Source organism: Peromyscus leucopus, chromosome 8b (genome assembly GCF_004664715.2).
Source record: "Peromyscus leucopus breed LL Stock chromosome 8b, UCI_PerLeu_2.1, whole genome shotgun sequence".
Lineage (NCBI taxonomy): Eukaryota > Metazoa > Chordata > Mammalia > Rodentia > Cricetidae > Peromyscus > Peromyscus leucopus.
Window position 1 is genome coordinate 83,820,484 of NC_051086.1, and position 26,363 is coordinate 83,846,846.

At 38.7% G+C, this 26,363-nt stretch overlaps 1 protein-coding gene across 1 annotated transcript in view; it reads right to left on the bottom strand.

The window, feature by feature from the left end:
• Nucleotides 1–26,363, bottom strand: part of Cep112 (centrosomal protein 112) — a 493,364-nt gene that overhangs the window by 449,075 nt on the left and 17,926 nt on the right. The window contains exons 5-6 of the mRNA XM_037201522.1: nucleotides 4,978–5,071; nucleotides 3,398–3,475 (exon numbers count right to left, since the gene is read on the bottom strand). Coding sequence (XP_037057417.1) covers nucleotides 3,398–3,475; nucleotides 4,978–5,071 — 172 coding nt within the window. The remainder of the gene's footprint in view (nucleotides 1–3,397; nucleotides 3,476–4,977; nucleotides 5,072–26,363) is intronic.

Consider the following 26,363-nt stretch of genomic DNA (forward strand, 5'->3'; position numbering starts at 1 on the left):
ACCCACAGATGAAACTGAATGATGAAATGAAAACAAACCCCAAGCGTTTTACTAACGTTAGAGTTTATTCCACTCTGACCAAGAGATACAGGTTAGCCTGGTTAATGCAGATGCAGTATAAGTCTATAAGAATGTAAAGCTTTTCTATGTTATAGGATTTGTAAATCTGTTGAATAGCAAAACGGTAAAACAAATTCTCAAGCAGGACTAGTTTTAAAGCATTACATTAAAATATTTTTGATATTTAAAAAATTTCTTATGTGAAAGATTTAATTTTCTGGACAGTTAAATAATCACGAAGAAAGGAAGGTACTAAGAAATGTGCATGCAAAGCTCCAAAAGGCTCAGGGCATAGGCGAGTTGAAAAGAAAAGCACCAGGGTTTCATTTCCTTCTTTGATGTTGCTCTCTAGCAGAGGCCATCTGTCCTTCTGTGAAGTTTCCTGTGCTCTCCCATGCTGGCAACAAGACTTCCCTCCAACAGCAACATCCCCTGCACCTTCAAACATGACATGTTCTCCTTCGGGCTTACTGTATTCCTGCCCGACAATTCCACTTATCCTTTCTCTGTAACTAGCCTGTTCCCAAAATTAATAGGAGAGCCACGTTGCCTTCATTTCACATCTTGTTTCCACCCTTCTAACTGACACCCTCTCTCCATCTCCATCCGCCCCATTATTCTCTGGAGTCCCAGAAAGTAGAGCTGCTCTTGCCTCTTGGCACCAGCTCCACTACAGTAAGTCCAAAAGGTGCCTGCAGCCTTTGAATTTCATGAGCTCAAGCCTTTAATTCTATAATTAATCTTACCATCTCTTCAAATTTGGCCAGTCTAAAACAAAATTAAGTTTTAAAATAAGATCATCTACCCGATAGTCAATTAAGTGGCCAAGTCAATATTTCCATTTCTCTGTCCTTTACTGAGGTCAGTCACTGAACATCCTTTACTATTCCACAGCTTTTCCTTCCTGCCCTTCCCATTTAGCAACAGCCACACTAACACATGCTGCAATCTCAACACATAATAGGTAATTAGTCTGCTTTCTTTGTGTCTACTCACATCTAGTATAGCCTTCATAATGTCATTAACAAAATTTGCCTAAAGCATTTTGTTAAAGACTAGGATGAGTGAGAAATGGACAATTTGTTAGCTGGCTGAAACTGCTACAAATCTTCTGAATGATACCTAAATTTTAGTGCAACCTAAGTAACAAAATACAAATACAACAATTCTGGTCAAGAACTCATATTAGCAACAAACTGAGAGCAACTTGGCTTTCCAGTAAAAGCGGAATACTTCAATTTTAGACTCCATATACAAAAGAAAAATTAATGCTTATAAATTTAAATAAAATTCAAAGCTGTAAGTCACATAGAATTTATCCAATTTTATTTAAATTTTGAATGTTATAAAGTCATATAGAAGAAAAGAAAAATTAGTCAGGTCGAATATCTCTTATGTGGTGTGTACAGAATCAGAAGTGTTTCAAATTTGGAATATTTTCATAAACTTTATCAACAGAGTACATCTAATCCAAAAATCAAAAATTCAAAATGTTCTAAATTCTTAAATATTTTGAGTGCCAGTGATACTCAAAGATTCCATTTGGAGAATATTTAGATTTTAGATTTTCAGAGAGATTTCAGGGCCTCACCTGTATAACAATGTTAATCTCTGTGCTAACATTTTGTGACAACTTCATTCCTCTGATTTTCATATCTTTAAAATTTTAAATTCTTTTTATTCTTACAGTGCTGGGATATAAATTCTTAAGTGGCAAAAGCATAATGAAAATCATTTGAAATCCTTTTTAATGTCCTCAAAGCAAATGAACAGTGTATATGAAAAATAGAATATGAAAGGAGAACGAAAACCTCCAGGCCTCGTTATAACCTGAAATCCAAAAGGAAGCTTCTCAGCCAGCATGACAGGGCACACCTTTATCTCAACACTTGCCATGCAGAGGCAGAAAGATTACCCAAGAGTTTGAGACGAGCCTCAGCTACACAGTGAGTTCTAGGCCAGCCAAAGCTACATAATGAGACTGTCTCAAAGAGAAAATGAAAAGTCAAGTCTCAACTTCACACCTAATACAGTCCAGCCTATCAACACTAACTACCCAATCCCTAGGTAATAATAACTAGGAACAATCCCATACAACCAGTTTGGTTCACTTACACCAACAAAGCTTTTTCACATTTATTGTTGCCTTAAATTCCTCCTGCCCACCTCTGCAAACACTTCCACCCTTTGTGAGAAGGGCCATCAGGCAGAAAAGGAATGCCAAGGAGTCCTCTGACACCATCTGTTTCACAGGTACCGTCTGAGCACATAAACACCAGTATGCAGACATCCCCTGGAATAAGTGGCTCTCTATAAATGACATGGCCCTACAAGGCAGCTGCTCACAGACTCTCACTGCAGACCTGTCCCCTTCCTAACTTCTAGGCAAAGCTAGCCCTACTCCTTACCCACCCACGGTAGCTGCCAAGATCTCCAGCTTGCCTTGCCTATCATTCAGGGCTCCTTTTCCCTGTTGGACTCCAATTAATCATCCTCAAATTCCCTTCTGGGACAATTCTTAAATTCTTTATCTACTAAACCAAGAACCTGGGAAAGAAACCTATGTCCATGGTGACATTTGTACATGAAAATCTCTGTCCATCATGGCAATTCATTCATGAAACTTCCTTGAGTTTTTCTTTTTTTTTTTTAATCTGAATGACTTTCTTCATGTTCTTATTCTCTTCTTTCCCCTCTACCACAGCACATTCACAAGCCACATAACAACATCATGAACAATAAAGCACTTGTAAAATGATGCTTCCATATTATAGCACTGAAAAATTCTCATCAGTGAAGTGATATCACAGGCACCATACCTTTCATTCACCTCTTTACAAAAAAAGGAAGGAAAGAAAGAAAACAAAGACTTTTTTTTTAAGTTGTCCTATTAAGCCATCAGTGCCCTCATACATCTTGCTTTACTACACCTCTTGATAAGGTCATGAGGGTGACACTCAGTGGTTAACCTACACAATCTAGGTTCATGTACACACAGCGAGGAAATCACCGATGATATGGAATGTAGGATGCTAAGTGACATGCAACCCTACTCTACTTTGTATATAATTTAGTTTGGTATTTTGGTGATATATCATCTTCAATTACTATTTAGCTATTTTATGTGCCTGACTTATTTCATCAACAAGAAAGTTGGCCAAGGACATTTTACATTTCTTTGGAATATTCTCTTTACTTAAAATTCTTTCAGGGCCAAAACAGTAATAAATGTTTAATAACCGATGTTCACTGAATAGAGTTAAATTAGTTAAGATATTTTCTATACACAGTATGACTCTGCCACATTGATATGCATATAAAAAAATACTGGTTTTACCCCAAGATTCCAACTATTCAGGCGAGCATCAATGTCACTCTCATCCAAAGAAATTGGAGACTTTTTTGAATGAATTTCCTGAAATACAAAATTAAACAAGGTTAGAAGAAAGGAGAAAAAATAAATTAAAGAGGGAACAATGGAAGAAACAAAGGAGAAAGGAGGAAGGAAAAATGGGGGAGAGGAGAATAAGAGCAAGAAAAGAAAACAAGACAAAATATAAGTCATTCAAAGTAACGAGTGTTTGTGTACTTACTTGGTGATGTGGTCTTGCCCACAGAGGACAACTAAACTAGTCTCTAACTAATGACTGTTTAGTACAGATGCTTAAGGCAATGAGATGCCTTTAACAATATATTCACAAAGTAACCAGATTTCAAAAAAAATCAAAAGAATTTTTCAAAAATTAATCCAGACTCTTCTCTTTAAGCTTCTTCCACAAAGAGTTTTAATTGTGGTGTACCACAGTAGCTTGAAAGCAGGGGGGAACTTAAAAAGATGAATTATTTACTCTCCTTAAAATTAGTTAACAGAGAAGTTTGTGTTGATGGCCAAGAAACTCTTTGTTCTTAAATTAATTCTCACTAATACACTGTATAAAAAGAGAAATAAACTCGAGACTCGCATCATGAAAATGCAATTATGTGATTCTACTTTCCTCCTGTATACTTCATAGTATTACACATTAATCAACCACATTAAAACTAATCAACTAAAGACAGCCTAGGAGCTATGCAGAGAAATGACCAATGATCTGACAGCTCTAGGTGCAGCCAAATAGAGTAACAACTGTTTTTACAGACCTGACACTTTCTTCTGAGCTAGGCTCTATTGCCAGGACATGCTTCCGCTTTGGGAGCACCTGGCTGCTAAACACTGGGCGGATCTACCCATGACATTTACACTGAAACACAGCAATGAAAACAAGCACTGTCTGACATTCTACTGATTTCTCTAGTCTCTGTTCAATTAAACAAGGAGTTTCTATTCTTTCTACCTTTAACAATTTGAGATGACTTCCACTGGTGGCCCCTACCTTTTATGTACCTTTTTGTGAACTTATGATTTTCCTTGTAACTCAAAGTCACATAACCCAAGACAGCCAGCATTAGGTAATAATGACTACACATAAGAACATTTTCTCCCTTTACACAGTTTATTCAAATCAGTCTATGATAAGCACACTAATTTGAGAGGCATTTGTATCTGAATATATAAACAGTTTATCTTTAGTTTAAAAAGCATTTATTTCGTCACTATACATAATTCACTTCTTAATTTTATGATCACTGGGAATCTAATTACTGAACTGAGTAAAGGAGAAAAGGAATTAAAAATGGGATGTTTCAGCATCACTTTCTGGTGCTCAGGAGAAATGATAGGCTGGCCAGTATAGTTCAGCATCAGTGAGCAAGCAGAATCACAATGCTCTTTTGGACATCAATAACATCCACCAGAACTTTAACACTTCATTTTTTAACTTCAGACTTTAAATACTAATTGGAACTTTAACAATATGAAACAAACTGTGGGATCCTTTTAAAAACATAGAACCAATAGAAGTAAAAATCTGATCTTACGCAGATCTTTGAAGTAATATGTTGTCTGTCTTCTCGATAAGTTGGACTCATGGAATGGGACCTCGTTCGAAGCTTTTCAGTGCACTGTTCTCTACTGAGACACCAAAATAGTAACTGTTAAACTATGGAGAACTCAGAGGACAGAGAATACCCAAAGCTAGCATTGCCCACCATTATAAATGAGATGATAGTTAATATTAATTTTGATTCACTCAACAGAAGAAAAACATTCATGTAACAAATGAATAACCATTTGTACTTCTCATATTTTATTTCACTTACATTAAATGATAAGTAAAATGTCACATAAAGGCCATATATTTCCTTAAAAACAAATACTATTTTCAAGTGAGATTCTAACCACATGTATTTTAATCATTTCTTTTCCTTTCCTTTTCCCAAGTGTTAAGAAAAGAGGAAATGAAATGTACATTCTTAAAGAAGCATTGTCTTTAGGTTAGCAAATTTTGTTACATTCAAAATGAAACCTTAGAATATATAAAATAACAAAACTTCCAATTGCTTGAAGTTTCAATTAATTTGAAACCATATTAGAAACCACAGAACCCACAAGCTATTAATTTAAAAATAACTGTTGTTAATTCAGGCAAAACGCTGTAAGTTTCTAGGGCTGGAGAAATGGCTCAGTAATTAAGAGCACTGGATGCTGTTCCAAGGACAATTCCCAGAACCCACATGGCAGCTCACAATCACCTTTAATTCAGTTCCACGGGATCATCTGCCCTCCTCTGGCATCCATGTACAGCAGGTCACACACTTGTTATACAAAGATGCATGTAGACCAAACACCCAAACACATCAATATACATTTTAAGTCTAGAAAAGGGAACTTCTTTTAATAGATGTTACCAAAAGGCTCTTCTCTACTATGAAATATCCTATAAAACACTGTTTTCTAATATTATACATTAGGCCACAGTTTTCCATACATGATTTAATACCTATGGCCTAAGCAACAGCTTCAGACAGAGGAAACAGAAACTGATGAGTAAGCATAAACACTCTACCATTCTTGGTTTGGCAGCTATAATTACTGCATTTGAAAACACTCTGAAAATTATATTAAAGAGAAAAGCCTAGAAATAAACAATTCATTGAACTTTGTCATCAGCATGGGAGTACAGAACAAAGAGCATACATAAGGATGAATAAACCTACAGTTTCTCAGAACCTATTTCCCAAAGGTAAGTTGGGAGGACATCCATATATTTAGTTCAAATAACTAATATTCAACCATAAACTATATTAGAATTTCTTTCCTTCACAAGCTTCAAGCCATAAGAATATCTGAAAATGACCAAAGGGACAGCTGAGCAGAAAATATGATTGCTGCCATCAAGGTAGGGGCATGCCTGAGTTTGAGTCCCAGAACCCACACAAAGGTGGAAAGAGACCCAGTTACACAAAGTTCTCCTCTAACTTCCATGTGTATACTGTGATACACACACCCTCACACATACCGAAACACAATAAATAAACAAGGCAAATTTAAAATGAATGCCCAAAAAAGGCAAACCACTAGATCAAAAAGACAGTACTAAAGTAATGTAGGGTTTAGGGTAAAGTAAGACTAACAAAATAGCATCCTTTGGGTTCATTATAAAGCAATGCTTAATATCTAGACAAGTTGTATTGAAGAAAACCACTGATTTTTTATATGTCTATACAGCCTCTCAGCTGTGTAAATAAAATAGTTAAAAGCAAAGAGAAAAACAGACAGGCAATAATTTGAGGATAACTTCATTAGTCAACATGATTGAACTTGTACAAGCATTTAAAATTTGGTTTATAAGAGGATACACCTGACATGCTAAGCAATGGCCTGTTCTTTTTTGAGAATTGATTAAACAATCATAAAAAGAGCTCTAGTTAAAAATTGAAAAATGGTTAAATATTAAAAGTACTTCTCACAGAAAATATTAATAAAAAGGAAGCCCTGAAACATTTATCTATTTATTGCACAGGAGCATTATAAAAGGACAGACTATTAATTCACATGTACCTGCTCCTAGATACCAAGTAACTGTTTTCCCTTCACAATAAATCTGAAAAGATCCCTACCCCAACTTGTCATTTATTTTTCAAGTAACTACAAGATGACTTTCACTCATTTTACCCTTCAGACCTGTCCTTCAACCTACCCTTCTGTAGCTTTTCTCTCTCTCTTCCCACCATATAAATGTGATGATCCTAGACTTCTGCATTTAACCTCAATTATTTTAATGTTTTCTGTTTTTCCTGGTCAATCCAATAAATAAATTATTGGTATTTCAAACAGCAAAGGGCTTTGCTTACCAAATCTGCAACCCTGGTTCAAATTACTCTTAGCCTCCAACTCCATCACAAATACAAACTGAACACCACTACCTCCAATTCAACATATCCAAAACTAAACTCAGTAAGAAGTTCCTAAAACAGGCCCCCAATAAAGGCCAAGGACAGCAGAGACATGCCGAAGCCAGCTTAGGGAGGAGGTCAATACCGTTGCTAAAATCTGGCTGGTATAAGGAATGGATACTAGGCACAGAAGTTTTATTCCACACCATGAAGCTGTCTTCAACTGGAAATACAACTAACTTGAACTCTTAGGTATGTACAAAGACAGCCTCAAATTTACAGTGACTGAACTAGTGGTCAGAGTGAACAGTGTGACAGTGAGTAGGAGGAAAGCCAACCCTACAGGTCTCTTTGTGCATAACAAGTGCTGCTGCCACACAGAATACCTGGTCCTGATGACTGCATAGTATACAACTGGTGCATAGGACACGGTCATAGCAAATAATGTATGGTTGTACATGTGCCCAATTAGTAAAGGGGTGGGTTAATTTCAAAGTTAACAGGAAGAAAAAATTATTATCTTGCTGTGAAATAATCCTTCTGTATACTGGGAAAATGTATTGCTCTCATTGTTAATAAAGCTGATTGGCCGATAGCTAGGCAGGATTTTGGGGGTAGAGAAAATGCAGAGAGGAAGAAGGGAGGAATCAGAGGAGTCTCCATGAAGACATGGAGAGGAAAGAGGAGGTGCAAGATGAAAGATGAGAGGTCATGCCATATGGCAGAATGTAGATGAACAGAAATGGGTTAATTTAAGTTGTAAGAGCTAGTTAGTAATAAGTCTGAGCTATTGGCCCAGCATTTATAATTAATAATAAGCGTCTGTGTGGTTATTTGGAAGCAACTGCCAAGACACAGAGGAACTCCACCTATGGAATCTTAGTAACCTTTCCTGACATGCTTTTTACTACTATTAAAACTAGAGAATATACATATTTTCCCTTTTACTTTTTCTTAGCGCTAAAATATTTAACCTTTCAAAGTATTCCAAATACAAGTGAAATGTAGGTTTGCCTTGTACTGATAAAAAGCTAAGCAATGTTTCATGTAATGGGATTTAAAACCCAAAGGAAGATAATTAAATGTTCCCCACAAAAGAAACTTTCTACAAGAAGTAATGCCACCAAGATGGTAAAGTGGGGATCTACAGAGCTTCCTTTCTCAATTCATGAACCAATTCCCAGTGTGAGCCATCGAGGCACCGGACAAGAGGCTCCTACCCCAAAGGCAAGGGTGCAGGCACATCATTAAAGCAGGTAGAAGAGGACATCTGGACCATTTTCTTACATAATTCCTCCTCCCAACAGAACTCCATGTGATGGCGGATGGGATCTCCAGCTCCCAGCTTCACCCAGGGTGAGGAGGAATGAGAAAGGCTGCACACCACCCTACTGATTTCCCAGGTGCCACCTGGAAGATTTGATTTTGATTTGATTCCAGTCTCACCTGAATCTGAGCTCTTAAAGAGTGTCAGGTTGGGAACTGGTAGAACACACACAGCATAGACTCACATGCAGTCAGTAGTCAGGGCATCCCATTAGCTCAGCACAGAGTAACTAATTCATCCAAACTCTGTTTCTCTCAGGGAAGGAAAGAGCTGGGACACACACCTAACACTCTGGTCTTGCAGATGGATGCCCAAGGATGATGTAGGCACTGACAAGACCAGAATTCTCCAGATGACTGGGCTACTAAGAACAAAGGCTATTGCCTTAGATTGGTATGCATTCAAAGACAGAATCACTTTCTCTGGTTCACGACTCCACTGGAAGGGAAAGAGAAGAAAAGAATATGTCTGATCTTCAAACCTTTCCAAGAGCTTCTCAAGGGACTTGTTTAACCTGTTGTGATGTTCTGACGGGGTCAAGATAGAACCTAGCTGCACAAGGGAAGACAAAAGAAAAAGACAGAGTTGGGCCACGGTGCTACTGCTCCAGAGGACCCAGAGCTGGGCCCTGGTGCTAGGGCTCCAGAGGACCCAGAGTTGGGCCCTGGTGCTAGGGCTCCAGAGGACCCAAAGTACAGGAGCAGCACCAGTGCAAATGAGAGGTTCCAAGCTCATGAGAATAAGAAAAGTCAAGGAAATAATCCTCAGGAGTTGGCACATAAAAGGCGGAGGGCACATTCACAGAAAAGGTTTGCAATGGCCCCAGAATCTCTGCTCCAGGCAATTCTTAAAGGTCTCCCATTGTACAAAGAAACAGTCCAGAGACTGGAGTGAGGATTGTTTTCCAAATACATAGAAACCAACACAAAGTGTTAAGGATTGTGTATGATGGCCCAAACAAAGGAAGAAATCAATCTCCTGAAATGAGCACTAAAGAAACAGAAGTCTAAGAATGACCTGCAGCCAGTATGGTGCCTCATACCTGTAATCCCAGCACCCCGTAGGCAGAGGCAAGAGGATTATCTTGAGTTTGAGGCTAGCCTAGACTACAAAATGAGTTCTAGGTCAGCTTGATTTATGGAATGAGATTCAAAAAAAAAAAATCTGTCAAAAATACATAAGTATCACCAAAATGGTCAACAGGCTTGGAAAATTTGAGCATGAAAATTTAAATAACTGGATGTGAATTATTTTAAAGAAAAAACAAAAATGGGGACTAAAGAATATAATAACTGAACTAAAAACTGAACTAGAGGGAGGGCTGGATAGCTAGCTCAGCAGTTAAAAGCACTAGCTGCTCCATCACAAGGACTCGCTCGCATTTGTATACCATCACTCACACAATGAGCCAAAGGTCCCACAAACACCCCTCAACTCCAGCTCCAAAAGATCCAACACCCTCTTCTGGCCTTCAAACACACAGATATCCACATCCACACACACACACACACACATGTACCTACACACACAGAGAGACACACACAATAAATAAATAAATCAGTAATGTTTCTTTTTAATTAACTAGAGGGCCTCAACATCATCCATTAAGAAGTACACAGAAAAGAATTAGTAACTCCAAAATCAGCACATTTGAAATTATCCAGTTTGAAAAGCAAAACTAAAAAGGAATGGGGGTGGAAGCAGTAAAGGAAGCATAAGGGACTGCAAAGTATCATCAAGCTGACCATCGTGCATTGTTGTATTTTAAAAGAAAAAGCAGAAAGGGGCAGCAAGACTGCTTACAAGAGTCTGCTAACAAAAGGACATCCAGATTTATGTAGCTTGAAGAATTCCAAACAAACCAAATGAAAAGAGAGCTATGCTGCAACACATTATGAATCACACTGTCAAAAGAGGGCTTGGAGATTAAAAAAAAAAAAAAAAAAAAAAAAGAGTAAAGTAACTAATATACAGAGGAGCCGCCACAAGACTTCCAGGAGACTTCTCTGAAGAACCCTGACAAGCCAGGAGAGAGTAGGATGATATATTCAAAGGACTGAAAGAAAAAAAATAGACTACCATGAATATTATGGCCTGCAAAGCTTTCCTCTCTGAAAGACAAAGCCTTTCCCAGACAGAGTCACAAGCTGGAGGAGTGCACTGTCACTAAAGCTGACTTAAAAGAAATGCAGGAGGGATTTCCCCAGGCAAAAGGAAACTAATGAGCAACATGAATAAGCATCTAAGTGTAAAGCTCACCAGTAAAGACAATTACACAGGCAAATAAAGATTAGTCCATTAATGTAATGTTAGCAAATTAATCTTAAAAATAACTACAAACTACAGTAATTTGTTAATGATAGATAATGAAAGAAGGTGAAAACTGGAACATTAATAAAAATGTGTGGAGGGAATAAGAGTAAAGAATTCTTGTATGCAGTCAAAGTTGTTATCACCAACTCAAAATACACACGTTCCTTCCAAGCCCTTCCCAGTGGATGCCTTCAAGTACTAAATCTGTATGCACTAAGAGCCACAACTACTAAAGAACTATGGCATATCAAACACACCACAGATGTTCAGAACAAAGAGATCCATGTTGGGATGGAGCAAATGCCACAAGATTTCATCATACTACCTAGATCACTACACAATATAAAAAAAAATGGATGGTTATCTCTGAAAAAAATAGAATTTTCCAAATACTATTCCCATACTACAGTTCACTATAAGTAGCCAAGACTGTGGAAAGTAAAACTGTGGTTAGACGGACTACTGTAACATATTAACTAGAACATGATTTATTCAAGTTGCATGGTAACATAATTTTTTAATGTAGTAAATATAAAATATATAAAGACAAACAAACAATCAAAGCATACTGCAACAACCAAAAACAATCAAATCACAAAGAAAAGCAATAAAAGAAGAAATTAACAAAGGAACTATAAACCATTAGAAAGCACGTCACAAAATGGCCATACTAATGCAAAACTGGGAAACTAAACAGCACACACTTTAACCAATGGATCAAAGAATAAATAAGCAAGAAATTTAGAAAGCACTGAAACAATTGAAAAATTACAACATACTAAAATGGACAAGATGAAGTGAGAGCAATGCTGAGGAGAAAAGTTCCAGCAACGCGAGTCTAAACAATGAAGAAAAACCCAGTCAACAACCTAAATTTACACCTTCAGAACTCAGACAAAAACTTAACCCAAAGCCTACAGACAGGAGAAAATATTCAGATTATAGCAGAAATTAAAAAATAAGGATTATAGAAAAATCAGTAACACCAAGAGTTAATTTTCTGAAAAGATCACCAGAAGGGCAAACTTTCAGGTACAGGTACTAATGTAAAAGGGCGGGGGACTCAGGTAAGATTAGACATTATCGAGGAGACGCTACAAGCAGTTTATCAGAAACGAAAAAGTTTTCCAGAGAATACTGTCATCAGTTGTATGCCACCACATTGGATAACCTAGATAAAATGGAAACCTTCCTGGAAATACACAGCCTGCAAAATCCGTATCGTGTGTGAGGCAGGAGGGGCAGGAGCAGCACAAGTTCAAGAACAGCCTGGGCCATGCCACGAGCTAAAGAATAATGTGGGCTATGCGTGCAGCAGCAATCGGGGGGAAGGGGGGTTTGCTTATAACAGTATCAAGATGTTATTACCTAGAAATTATCTAGAAGTATCTAGAAATTAATGTGACTAAATAGATATGTGCCAGACCTATATAACACTGATAAAAGGCACAAATAACCCAGACGGCAGTCGCACACGCCTAATCCCAGCACTCGGGAGGCAGAGTCAGGCAGATCTCTGTGAGTTTGAGGCCAGTCTGGGCTACAGAGTGAGATCCAGAACAGGCACCAAAGCTACCCTGTCTCAAAAAAATGAAAAAAAAGCATAAATAAATAAAAATATATTCCATGTTCATGAGCTTGAAAGATTGATGCTGTTAAAACATTTATACTACTCAAACAATACACATCAAAACTTTGATAGCTGTTTTTATAGAAATATAAAATATAATTCTAAAATCTACACAGAACCTAAAAAGATTCTATATAATTAAAGCAATCTGGAGAAAAGCTAGCAAAGCTCAAGGCATGAAACTTTGGATTTCAAAATTAGGAGAAAGTTATAGCAATTAAAAGAATATAGTTTTGGGGCTGGTGAGATGGCTCAGTGGTTAAGAGCACTGACTGTTCTTCCAGAGGACCTGGGTTCAATTCCCAGTACCCACATGGCAATTCACAACTGTCTGTAACTCCAGTTCCAGGCGATCCGACATATTCATACACATACCTGCAAGCAAAACACCAATGCACACAAAATAAGAATAAATAAATCATTTTAAAAAAAGAATATAGTTTTAACACTGGGATAATATGAATTCCAAAAGGAGAAAAAAACTAGAAACTGATGTAATTTTTAATACAGCAATGAAAAACGCTATTCTAGATTACATAGATACCAAGGCATGGTGGATATGCCTGTAATCTCAGAACTCAAAAAGCTAACGCAAGAAAATCACCATGAATTTAAGGCTAGCCTGGGCTACAAACTCCCAGCTCAGTCTCAGTTAGAGTGAGATTGTTCTAGTGTCTTTCTGTGACTGTGATAAACACCACAGCCGAAAGCAATCTGGGGAGGGAACTGACTTCATCTCACACTTGCAGGTCACAGTCCATCTTTGAGGGAACTCAAGGTAGACACCTGCAGGCAGGACCGACTGCAGAGGATCACACTGCTTACTGGTTTGCTCCCTAGTTTCTAATTCTCACTTTCTTATACAGTCCAAAACACCCTGCCTGGGGATGGTATGAACCAGAAAGCTGGGCCCTCCTCCATCAATTAGCAGTCAAGAAAAGCCTCATAGATTTGCCTACAGGCCAATCTGATCCAGACAATAACCCCACTGAGACTCCCTCAGGTATTTCTGCACTGTATCAAGTTGACAGATGAAGCTAACTAGAAGAGAGACACTGCCTCAAAAAAGAAAGAAGGGAGGGAGGGAGGGAGAAAGGGAGGGAGGCAAGGAGGGACCTTTGCCTAGAATGAAGATGCAGATGTGTGAAAAGGATGGAAACCGAAGTCCTGTCTTGATGTTTGTTTTGATTTGAGATAACTAAAAACAGTACAGTCTAACTACCGAGAAGAGGAAATCAAAGTCAGTCTCACCAAGAAAACAAAAGCTAAGATGGAGACCCTTGGTCTTGAGAAAAGACTGAGCAGGTATGGTCATGTGCATGCTGAGTTAGGCAGTTACACTGCGGAGACTTCACAGGAGCAGCTGCTGTGCTACAGACAGAAGAAGACATCGCAGTCCTCTGCCTCTTACAGTCTCCCAGCCCCTCTTTCGTGATGTTCCCTGCTCGTGAGAGGTTGTGTTGTGGCTGAGTCAATGGAGTTAGGAACTGCGCTGCAGTTGTGCACTGCATTTTGACCAGCTGCAGATTTCTGGAGTGGTCTCCATGTGCTGAGAGGTGAGAGCTTCGCCCCACTCCTGAGATCCTTACACCCCAGATCTGCGGGTATAAGGGTAAGTGTTTAAATGCAGTTAGTAATTGCACACCTTTAGGAAAGGGGCAGCAATAGGTTCTCCTCCAGGATCCCTAACCTCACAAGCCACGGGAGGAACCTCACAGGCCCCAGCCCTCCATGAAGAGCCACAGTTAATGGCTTCTGAGAGAGGAAGAATCTGTCTTCTCCAGGGAAGCCTCTCATAGGTTATCCAATCTCAAGTGATCAGTCCTAAGCATATATACATAGGACTCAGCAGTGTGTGTGTGTGTGTGTGTGTGTGTGTGTGTGTGTGTGTGTGTGTATGAGAGAGACAGAGACAGAGAGAGAGAATGATTTTCAAAACATATTGTAATAAATGTAGCTGGAGAGACAGACTATTGTGCAAGAGTGAGGATCTGAATTCAGATCCTCAGCAGTGGGACACTTTGTCACTCCAGAGCTAGGGGATGGAGACCAGCAGCTACCCTGTGTTCACTGACCAGCCAGTCTAGCTGAGTTGGCGAGCTCTAGGGTTCCAGGTTCAATGAGAGACCCTGCCTGCACAAAAAATTAAAAAAAAAAAAACTATACATACATGCACAAGAAGACATTTGATATCAACCACTCACCTCCACACACAGGCACAGTGTGTGCATACCAGCACACACATGAACAAACATAACACAGCTTCAAAACCATAACCCTAAACCAAGTTTATGGTGGCTTAGGAACTAAATTGTTATGTCCTTGTTATCTGTGATAAACATGGAATTCATAGTATCCCAAGATGGGGTAACTCACACTACTTGGTTTTCATGTCTTTGTACAGCCCATCAACACTATGTCTGAGCTGGGTTTGTGATTCATTTTACTTACTAAAATGCACCAAACTGACGCTCCACTAGTGCTAGGAGAAAGCCTTAGGGTGGCCCTGGAGAATTCTTTGTTACATAACTGGATGCTGTCCATCCACGTGAGAAGTCTGAATACCCTACTGGAGAGAAAAGACTGCCACAGTTAAGACCATATGGAAAAGTCACATGAATTCAAGGAAAACTCTGGCTCAGCATAGTAAAATGATCCCAGTCTTCAGAGGTGAGTACGGCCTGTCAACCATCCAACTACCCACAACCAAGTTGCCAGCCATCCAAACACCCCACCACCAAGACGCCAAAGAAGGATGCAACTATTTTCAACATTACAGCTCTGTCTAGTCACCAGATCAGTGCAGGCCAGGTCAAAACATGGAGAGTGGCCTCATTGAATCCAGCCAACACATAGGCAAAGCAATAAAATCATTGTCCTTTTAATTGCTAAGATGGGTCATAATATACCCATAAGACATATTCTGGTTCCTAGAAGCAGTTCATTAACTAAAACCTAAAGCATCCAGTCCAGAATTAGGACAGGCACCTGGCAGAAGCTAAAAGGACCTATGCACTATCATGAAGAAGGCTGGAAGGACATGGAAGAAAATATTTTGACATAGAACAAAAAGCCAATCCACATGGTTTAAAGACAAAAAGTTTGCCAAATATCACCTTAATACAGAAAATAAGAAAGTATCTTTAATAAGTTTGTTTAATACTAGACTAAAGAAAATTCCAGGTAAATACTAAAATGGCAACTAACTTATTTTAGCTGAAGCAGAAAAGATGGGGGAAAAAAGTAAAGTAAGAAAGGTTTCTAGTTCCAGCAAGCACATGCTAAAAACATTCCCAACATAGGGCTTGTAGCCTTTACAAACAAACAATTTTCATTCTCAGTTTCTCATACCAGCAAAAGTTCGTAAATTAAGACATGGCATTCAAGAAAGATTTGAGCACTGTCTAGAGAGAAAGGCAGACTTGCAAGTGTAAAACTTTTTGGTAAGATTGAAAAGATCAAAAGTAGTCATCAGGTGATACTATGCATTCACACGCAGAGCCCTTTCAAAAGATAAAGTGTGTGCTTCACAGATCCTGTCAGGCAAGAGATGCCCTAGAAGCCACTGAGGTTTTCTCTTGAGTGTTCTTAGCCAAGACTCAAAGGTGAAAATGACATATCTCTAAGAGAGATTAAATGTGACTTCTAATAGTCTGAACCCAAAAGAAACGCACAAGATATCTATACAATTTTTGAGAAATTTTATCAGCAAATCATTACTGCCTTGGACTGAAAGATAGTGCAGATGAAATAGGCCACTGGACTCCAAAAAAACACTTCTGAAAAAGACAGACTAGGAAAATGACTCAACTGAAGAAGAAAGGATAACTCACAAGGTGGGTGGAGAGCTAGCAAGAAGTACTCCATGCTATGCAGAATTGTTTCTGGGTCTTGAAATGTGATAAAAGAACATCTAGCATTTGCCCATCTAGATCTCAGAGCTGTTAGACTCAGTGAGTCCTTTTCGCCTCCCACGAGCTCTCTCTTGTTAGAAACACTTATCTCATCATTGTATCCTGGGTGAGTGGAATAGGTATGTCTCCGAGAAGACATGCAGTGTTTAACACACACATGAAAAGATGCAACCAATAGACAGTAGGGAATATAAACTACAACCACAAGATATCACTATATAACCATAAAAATGGACACCACTACTTATGGAGTATTCCTGGTACAATTCTATATTATAAAAACATCAATTCTTTCTAAATTGTTATATTTATTTAAACTATTTCTAATCAAAACTCTCAACAGAGGCATATATGGAAAACAGAATGAACTAATTATGAAATATATATGGAAATGTAAAACAAGAATTGCCTGGGTATGGTGGCTTGAATAAGAATGGCCCCCAAAAGCCATATTTTTGAATGTTTAGTTACCAGGGAGTGGTATTATTTGAAAGGATTAGAAGGATTGGGAGGTGTGGCCTTATTGGAGTAAGTGTGTCACTAGGGGTGGGATTTGAGGTTTCAAAAGCCCATGCCAGTCCCAGGCCTAGGTATGTGCATACATGCACCAAGCCCCTGCAGGTCAGGATGCAGCTCTCAGTTACTGCTCCAGCACCATGTGTGTGCTCCCCACCATGATGATAATGGACTTAACTTCCAAAACTGTAAGCAAGCCCCCAACTAAACACTTTCTTTTATAAGAATTTCTTTGGTCACAGTGTGTTTCATAGCAATTGAACAGCGACTAAGACAGCAAGTAATCTTGAAGAAAAAGAAGCTACGAGGGTACCAAAATCTCAGAAATTATTTAAAAAGTACACTACTTGAAGCAATATGGCCATTTTATTTTGTCTCCAAGGTGATTTTTGATCCTGTAAAATTGAGGAAGAAAATAAACACTGACCTCTGGCCTCCACCTGCACACATACACACACACACACACACACACACACACACACACACACACACACCCCCACAATGTTCATGGCAGCATGTATTACTATAGCTCACCAACAGTAGAGGACATTCCCAACAGGTACTTAGGACTCGGTTCAATGCCAAACACTTGAAGCACTATAGCATTAACACAAAGATGACAAACAGAAAAAAACAACTGCAGATGAGAAACAAACCCGTAGAAGTAAGATTCTCTGGTTTCCAGAAAGAGCATGAGGCACAGCAGTGGGGGGAGTAAGTGCTGCTACTTGGCCTGCATTGGTGAATATCTAAGAATGATACTCAACACATTCATATTGGGAACTGATGAGGAGCAAAGGGAGTTTATGATTATGGGATGCAGTTTTTCAATACCTGTTATTATAGTACACTTATATCAAGAGCTGAATAAGAGATCATCAAAAGTATATTTAGATATCAAAGTATTCGGACTTATTCCATACTAGTTGTTCTGCCCAAACAAATTGGTGGAAAGGACTGACTTTTTTTGTCAGTGAGAGGTCCTCAGAAGACAGAGACTGACCTGTGAAAATCAACTCGTGTTGCTCATGGGTTATCATCAACAAAAAGTGTGTCCAGGAGCAGCACAGAAGTAGACAAAAGGTCCCCATTGGCTGACTAGCCCTTATCACAGAGCCTAATCTTAGACTCAGGCCACCACACTTCCCACTGGACAGAGAACATGTCAGCAGTTCTCCGCATAGGACAGCTTCTACAACGGTTCAAACGAACCAGATCTAGAACTGCAATGTCCATCACAGTGACCGCTAATCACATACAGCCATTTAAATCTGTTAGAATGTAAAATTCACTGGTTTTCAGTCTTTTGGCCAAGACTAAGCACAGAATGCAAAGTTCAGCCCCTGGGCTCATTTCAAACACTCAACAACCATGGAGAAAAATACCTACTATATTACCAGTGTCACACACATACATACATACACACACACACACACACACACACACACACACACACACACACACAACTTCTATTGGCCATTGCTACAATCAAATGTATCTTTGCCCAAAGACAAAGGGTATTCTTAAATTAAATGAATATTTCTTTATTAATAATATTTAAGAGGCTCTACTGAATGTGAATGTGAATCCTATCACATTGATGCCAAGAGTTATAGACTCTCTAAGAAAAAAAGGTACTGACCTCACTCTCTGCGAAATCCCTATTCCTACATCAGACATCAAGGTATTTATAGTGTGTCTTCTGCATATAAAACAGAGTTTGACAAAGAAAAATATTACACTGCTGTTTTAGAGTACACAAAAATTCAAATTAATAATCTTCAAATAAAAAAAAAAGCAAAACATTTTTCAAATACAGCAACATAGTCAACAGAGCACATTTTCATTGTACTTCATCACCCTCTGCTGGCCATGCTATTAAACTGCATATACAAAGGAAATTCTAGCTACACTGGGAGACCTTTTTAAAGGGCACAGAGAATATCAGCTTTCTGCCACAATGCATTCCTGAAAACCACATATGAAGAGGATCATTGTAAAGCAAAGCACATTTTCCATAAAGACAGACTGTGGCTATATTCCTCATTTCAAACTAAAAGCTACCATCAAATAGGCCATGGAAAACCCTCATGAAAGCAAACATACAAAAACTATAGTCCCTTGTAATCATTTAAAGCAGGATAATTAATCTCCAAGTCCTTTCTTATAAGCATGAATACATATATCATTTAGCTGGCCCAATGAAAGTTAAAAAGTAAGTTCCAATTGATAGGAAATTAGCCTAAATTTGGTATGTTGAAATGTATACATGTCATTATGTTTCAACAACCTAGAAATTTCCTATTGAGGATTTATTATTGTCATTATTATTGTTACTTTACATCTTGACCACAGTTTCCCCACCCTCCTCTCCTCCCAGTCTCTCCCACCTCCCCTCTGCTTTCCCCCATCCACCACTCCTCCATTTCTCTTCAGAAAAGGGCAGGCCTTCTATGGATATCAACAAAACATGGCATATCAAGTTTCAGTAAGACTAGGCACCTCCCCTCATATTAAGGCTGGACAGGGCAGCCCAGTATAAGGAAAAGGGTTCCAAAAGTCAGCAAAAGAGTCAGATACAACTTCTTCTCCCACAGGCAGGAGTCCCACAAGAAGACCAAGCTACACAACTGTCACTTATATGTAGAGGGCCTAGGGCAGTCCCATGTAGGTACTCTTTGATGGTTGGTTCAGTCTCTCTGAGCCCCTATGAGTCCAGGTTAGTTGATTCTGTAGACAAACTTAGGATTTTTAACTATCTAGACTCCTTATACAATGATAGATAAAAAAAAAATCTAAAGAAATGCATTTTCCCACCAAACATGAAACTCCTCTACAATAAGCAGAAGAGATGTGCCTCCTCCATTGTAAAGCAGTGTTCAGAGGCCAGAATGTATTCAACCTTAATCTCCTTCACCCTCTGTCTTTGTTAGAGTTATTGTTGCTGTGATGAAACACCATGACCAAAGGAACTTGGGGAGGAAAGGTTTATTCAATTTACACTTCCAAATCAATGTTCATCATCAAAGGAAGTCAGGAAAGGAACCAAGCAGGGCAGGAATCTGGAAGCAGGAGCTGAAGCAGAGGCCATGGAGGAGTGATGCTTACTGGCTTGATCTTCATGGCTTGCTCAACCTGCTTTCTTATAGAACCCAGGCCCACCCGCCCAGGGATGGCACCACCCACAATGGGCTGGGCCCACCACTGTCAATCACTAGTTAAGAAAATGCTCTACAGCCAGATATTATGGAGTCATTTTCTCAATTGAAGTTCCCTCCTCTCAGATGACTTTAGCTTGTGTCAAGTTCACATAAAACTATCCAGCACATTCTCTAACTCTTTTTGTTCCAATTTTTATTAAGTGAAAAACTTTAATGTAGCACTATTTTTATTGAGTGGTTTTCTTTCATACAGGTATAAAGTATTTTATTCTAAAAAAAAAAAAAAAAAAAAAAAAAAAAAAAAAAAAAAAAAAAAAAAAAAAACTAGAAACTGTAGGGCTGAGGAGATGGTGCAGTTGGTAGAGTTCCTGCTATACAAACACGATGACCTGAGTGTGCATCCCCAGCACTATATAAAAAGAGGGCAGGCAGCAGGGAAATCTCAGGGCTTTGGAAGCAGGCACAGTTCCCAGGGTCATAATGGCCAGCCAGCCTAGTCAACTAGTGAACTCCAGGCTCAGCAAGAGACCCTAGTTTAGTGAGAATCCTTGTCTCGAAAGAAAAAGAGCAGAAAGGGGTTGAGAGAGACCCAGTATCCACCTATGGCCCCCACATGCACAAACATACACATGCTTGCCTGCTCACATACACACATGCACATACCACATAAACATGTACTTGTGAATATGCATGTACACATACACACACACACACACACACACACACACACACACACACACACACACAAAGCCAGAAATGGTAACTCCCAACTTTTAATTAAACTCTCAAATAAAAGTAAGTGCTATTAAATAGGTATTCTTTTCCATCTTTGTCTATGCCAGAATTCAACTGCACCTTGAAGACAAACTATCAGATATCATATTTCACTGGAAAATTACAGAAATAACAATACTTTTTTTAAACCTCTTTCACAGAATTGTAAGAATGAAACCTGTTAGCTTTATGTCTTTCTTTGGGACAGAGCATGAAAAAAATACAGAATGACATGAAGTAGCATCTACGCATTACGATGTAGCTGCAAATGTCTGTACAGCACAGTGCACCACACTGTGTTCCTTGTATCCTGGAAAGTGAGACTTACTAATCCCCTTGAATAAACATGCCTCCTACAAATCACCTTTTAAATACTTTTCCTAGTTTGCAGGGCTGGGAATGCAGATCAGTTGGTGGAATGCTTGCCTAGCCTGCATGAAGCCCTGGGTTTGATCCCCAGGACCACGTAAGTTCATAAGCGCCCACCTGAAACTCCAGGAGACAGAAGCAGGAACTCAAGCTCATTCTCAGCTACTCTGAAAGTTTAAGGCCAGTGTGGGATACATGTATTCCTGTCTCATAAACAAACAACAATAACAACCACAACAACAACTTCTTTTGATAGTGTGCAGTTACAAATAGAATTTTTCCACCTGAGTATTTACTTTTTTTTTCTTTTTTTTGAGAACACAAGATGACTTCTAGAAGCTAAAAATAGTTGATAACTAGTGGATCTGAGACAATCCTCTGAGAGGATTTCATCACTACAAAAAAAAAGAACAGTCAAACAACAACAAGTGAGTCCCTGTATGAACTGTGCTAATAGCAGCCACCATGTCAATGATGGCAGTAGCCGCGGCTGATACTCAATAAGTCCTATGCTGAAGTCTCCGCATGCATTGTTCTACTTTGTTCAGACACAGAGTTCCATAAAACACCATTTTACAAAATGATGAAACTTGGGTTTAGAGAAATTAAGTAACTCGCCTGAGGACAGATGGTTGCCAAGTATCAGAAGTAGGATTTGAACCACAGCAAACCTCCTCATTTCAGCTCAGTCTGGAAAGAACAATGGACAAGGGAAGAACTGCCTGGATTGCTGAGGTGACATGGACCAAAAAGCAGGCAAAAGGCTGGAGAGATGGCTCAGCAGTCAAGACACTGACTGCTCTTCCAGAGGACTCAGATTCACTCTCAGAACCTCCATGTCAGCTCTTACTAGGGTCCCGACGCCTTTTTCTGCCCTCCACAGGCACTGCATGCACACTGTGTATAGATATGCAGGCAGGCAGGCAAAACACTCATACACATAACACTACATGAATATTCAACTTTTAAGGAAAAAATGAAATTTCCATATTTTCTGCCTAAGCTACCTAAAGCTTAGAGGTATCCTGGAAACATAATCCATGAACCTGCATTCCAGTACCAGACACACTGCTGGGAATGCTGTGTGAGCCTCCTGAGGCTGCTACTGCCTCCACAAACACAAAGGAGCAATGCTGTCAAGCTCTCAGGCTACAGAGAGGATCAAACCAGGGAACTTAGAACATGTGTCCAAACAGCACCTAACATACCTTAGGCACTCCCAAAACAGCACAAATGCCCTCAGTTGGCTTTCCTGCTTTAAAAAACTAGAAAACAAGTGGAATTCACAAAATCTGCAATGTACTCATCAAGGAAAATGTCCTTCTTATGTTAAATCTACATACAGACTTGTTACATCTACAGACATATTTGTTACATAGTTAAATTTATTAATTTTAGCATTAATATTAAAATTTTGTATGTTCAAACATCTTAATAAAAGTCTGGTATTTTAGAAGGCAATTTGACAGTACCTATAAAAATATAAATGTGTGCTTACAAAATAAAAATAACAAACATGTATATAAAAAAATGCTATTATCTCTATACTCCAGGCAAGTCCCATTAACCAAGTGATACTTAGTAATTTTATACACACACACACACACACACACACACACACACACACTACCTCTTTAAAATGCTTCTATATAAAAATATAGTTCACTATACCTCTACTACTTTTTAAAACTTTATAAATCTTTCATATCTTTCCAAGATAGCCCATATACACTTTTTTAAACAATTGAACAAGATATTAAATCAATTAATAATCCCACCAATACAGTGATTCATCTTCTAGTAATTCACTATAGTCTAAAACACAGACAAGTGTGTAAGTCTATTCTTGATACTATAACTGATGAGCTGGTATCTTTAAGCCCTGGGCCAAATTAATGGCCAAAGTTGTTCACCTCCATAGTATCTCACAGAAATCATATTTTAAAACCCCCAACCACTACTCCAAGATCTGTGCTTTACTTCATACCTACTAGTAGACCCCCCATCTAACCACTTCCCAACATTATAGTTTTTATTAAGAAAAAAATTTTACTCATTTTACATACCAATCAAAGATCCCCCTATTCCCACCCTTCTAGCCTTTCCCCCACAACTCACCCCTCAGCAGAGCCTGGTACATTTACTAGAGGCAGGTCCAAGCTCACTCCCATCATAGGTGGTGGGCTCCAAAAAGCCTACTTATGCACCAGGGTTCTGATCCTACTGCCAGGGGGCGCCCTTAAGCAGATCAAGCTATACTGCTGTCTCGCTATGCAAAGGGCCTAGTCCAGTCCCATGCAGGCTCCACAGCTGTTGATCTAAATTTCATGAGTTCCCACTAGTTTGGTTTGGTTGTCTCTGTAGGTTTCGCCATCATGATCTTGATGCCCCTTGCTCATAGAATCCCTCTTCTCTTTCTTCAAATGGACTCCTGGAACTCAGCCTGGTGTTTGGCTATGGATCTCTACATCTGCTTCCATCAATTACTAGAGAAAGGCTCTATGATGACAGTTAGGGTATTCACCAATCTTATTACTGAGGTAAGCCAGTTCAGGCACCCCATCATTATAGTTTTAAGGGGTGCTTTTACCTATGCTCCCCTTTGTTCCTTCTGCCTCCTGAGCAAAATGTGACCCCGCAGGATATGGTACTTCCTCTTAGTGTCTGAATGGCAATCTCTTCTTTAAAAGGTAATTGTCTCTATATCATCTTATCATACACAATTAAAACAAATCCCAGGTATATTTAATGAAAGATATACAATGAGCTAGGCATTAGTATGTGAAGCCAAGCATTCTTTATAATAATAAAGAAGACAGTAGAAACAGGGTTAAAAAGTATATTTTTGAAAACCTACGTACATGGCAATGGCTTTGAGAACTAAGTAAATAAAAGAGAAAGTTATAGAGTGGTGCATATACATTTCATAATTTCTTATTCACATGGGCATAGATGTTAGGTACCTATTCAAGAATAATATATACCAAATTATTGATGAGATTACCTCTCATGAGGAAGGAAATAAAGAATATACAAAACCTTGACTTTTCATTCTGCATACTCTACACTGAGGCTTCCACAAGTATTCATAGTTTTCTATATTAAGAAAAATTCTGCATCCATCATGTATAGTTACATAACACCATACTGAGGAGTTTTAAATAATATGCACATATTTTCTCATACTTCTGTGAAAGTCCAGGCATAGTTGAGCTAGGTCCTCTGCTCGCTACTTCATAACGCTACAACCATTATTTGATGAGAGCTGTGTTTTCATATGGAGACTCCTCAACTACAGATTCGCTTCCTTGCCCCCATGATTGTCAACATCCAGTGCCCTGTGGCTACATGAATTATGGAAGCTACTTCTTCAAAGTCAACAAAGGGCATGGCAGCAAGATCTAGAGTATAATGATGCTTCACACAGCACAAGGCAATCGCAGGAGTGAACTCACCCTTGCCATACTCTATTGGTTAGAAACAAGACCTAGAGTACAATGATACTTTACACAGCACAAGGCAATCAGAGTGACCTCACCCTTGCCATGCTCTATTGGTTAGAAACAAGACCTAGAGTATGATGATGCTTTACACAGCACAAGGCAATCAGAGTGACCTCACCATTGCCATACTCTATTGGTTAGAAACAAGACCTAGAGTACGATGATGCTTTACACAGCACAAGGCAATCAGAGTGATCTCACCATTGCCATACTCTATTGTTACAAACAAATCACAGGCCCTGCCCATAATCATGGGGAGGAAACTATAGGAAGAATATCAGGAATTAGGTTCTGGGGACTCCCTTAAAGGCAACCTATCATAAAAACAAGGTGCTTATCAGATCTTGATGGCTAGAATCACCTTAGAAAGGTCGTATAAAGTCATAACCAACTAAAGTCAAATATAACTACAATATTTCTTTGTCAAGAAAGAAGCCAGATACTAAACACAAAAATGTAATAGCAGAATTTTAATTTAAATAGTAATGACATTTGGATCAGCGAGTCTTCTAAAAGAAAACATGGGTAATAACATGAACATAAACCAAGGAGTATGCAAAAAAGAAAGCAGGGGATCTCGGGAGTGACTGGTACTGGAGTTTTTGGTGTAAAATGCTAAATATACTAATGCATGGTGTATATTTGAGGGACAAAAAGGGAACATGATAATAAGAGCTAAAATACGGCCTCATAATACTTCCAGAGAGTATGAGGCAAGGCTGCTTCCAGCCTACAAAGGAATAAAAGTAGAGGGAAGGTGTCATCTCCCCTGAATAGGGATCCTAACAAAAGGCTTCAAAAGGACTCTGCATCTTTAATAATATAAAAAGGCTAGGGCACAAACAGCATCATCTAAAATGCCATTAGAAATGCTTCACATACAAAAAGGTCTAAGTAAAGCAGGGTTTTATAAAGTGATCAAAAAAGAAACACTAAGGGGGAAAATCTTTTAAGATTAAAGAGGTTTTTCAAAGGACAAGTTGAAGTGGCTGTAAAATTTATGAGGTAGCATTAAACTTCAGTTCTAAGTAACAATAAATTATTCACTATAAAAACATACATGTGTCAAATATTAGAAGCCTCTTAAACTTTTTAAAACAATTCTTACAGAAGTTATTAGATGTAGTAGGTCAACATTAACAGATAGCGACTTGGTCGTTAGCACAGTATGACCACTCAGAGAAAAGAAGCAACCTCACAGAGGAGAGTGAAAGTAAGCCTTTGGTGGGCTCCTCAGTGCCACGGTGAGCGGAAGCACATGTGGAGCTGGCCTTCAAATCAATCTTTGTAAGTTCAGCTAAAATAAATGTTAGTTTTATCTTTTAAATGTCTCCATATACGTAAAATGACAAAACTCTGTTAAGTAATATACATGTGGATTAAAGCTTCAACAAAATTTAAAGTTTAAAACAAATCAAGCCATAATTATTAAAGGAGTATGATATACCCTAAGAAGGACTTTATGACCCCAAGTGACCATCAGCCTCATGTCACTGACCTGAACAGAAAGACCTTTAAGCA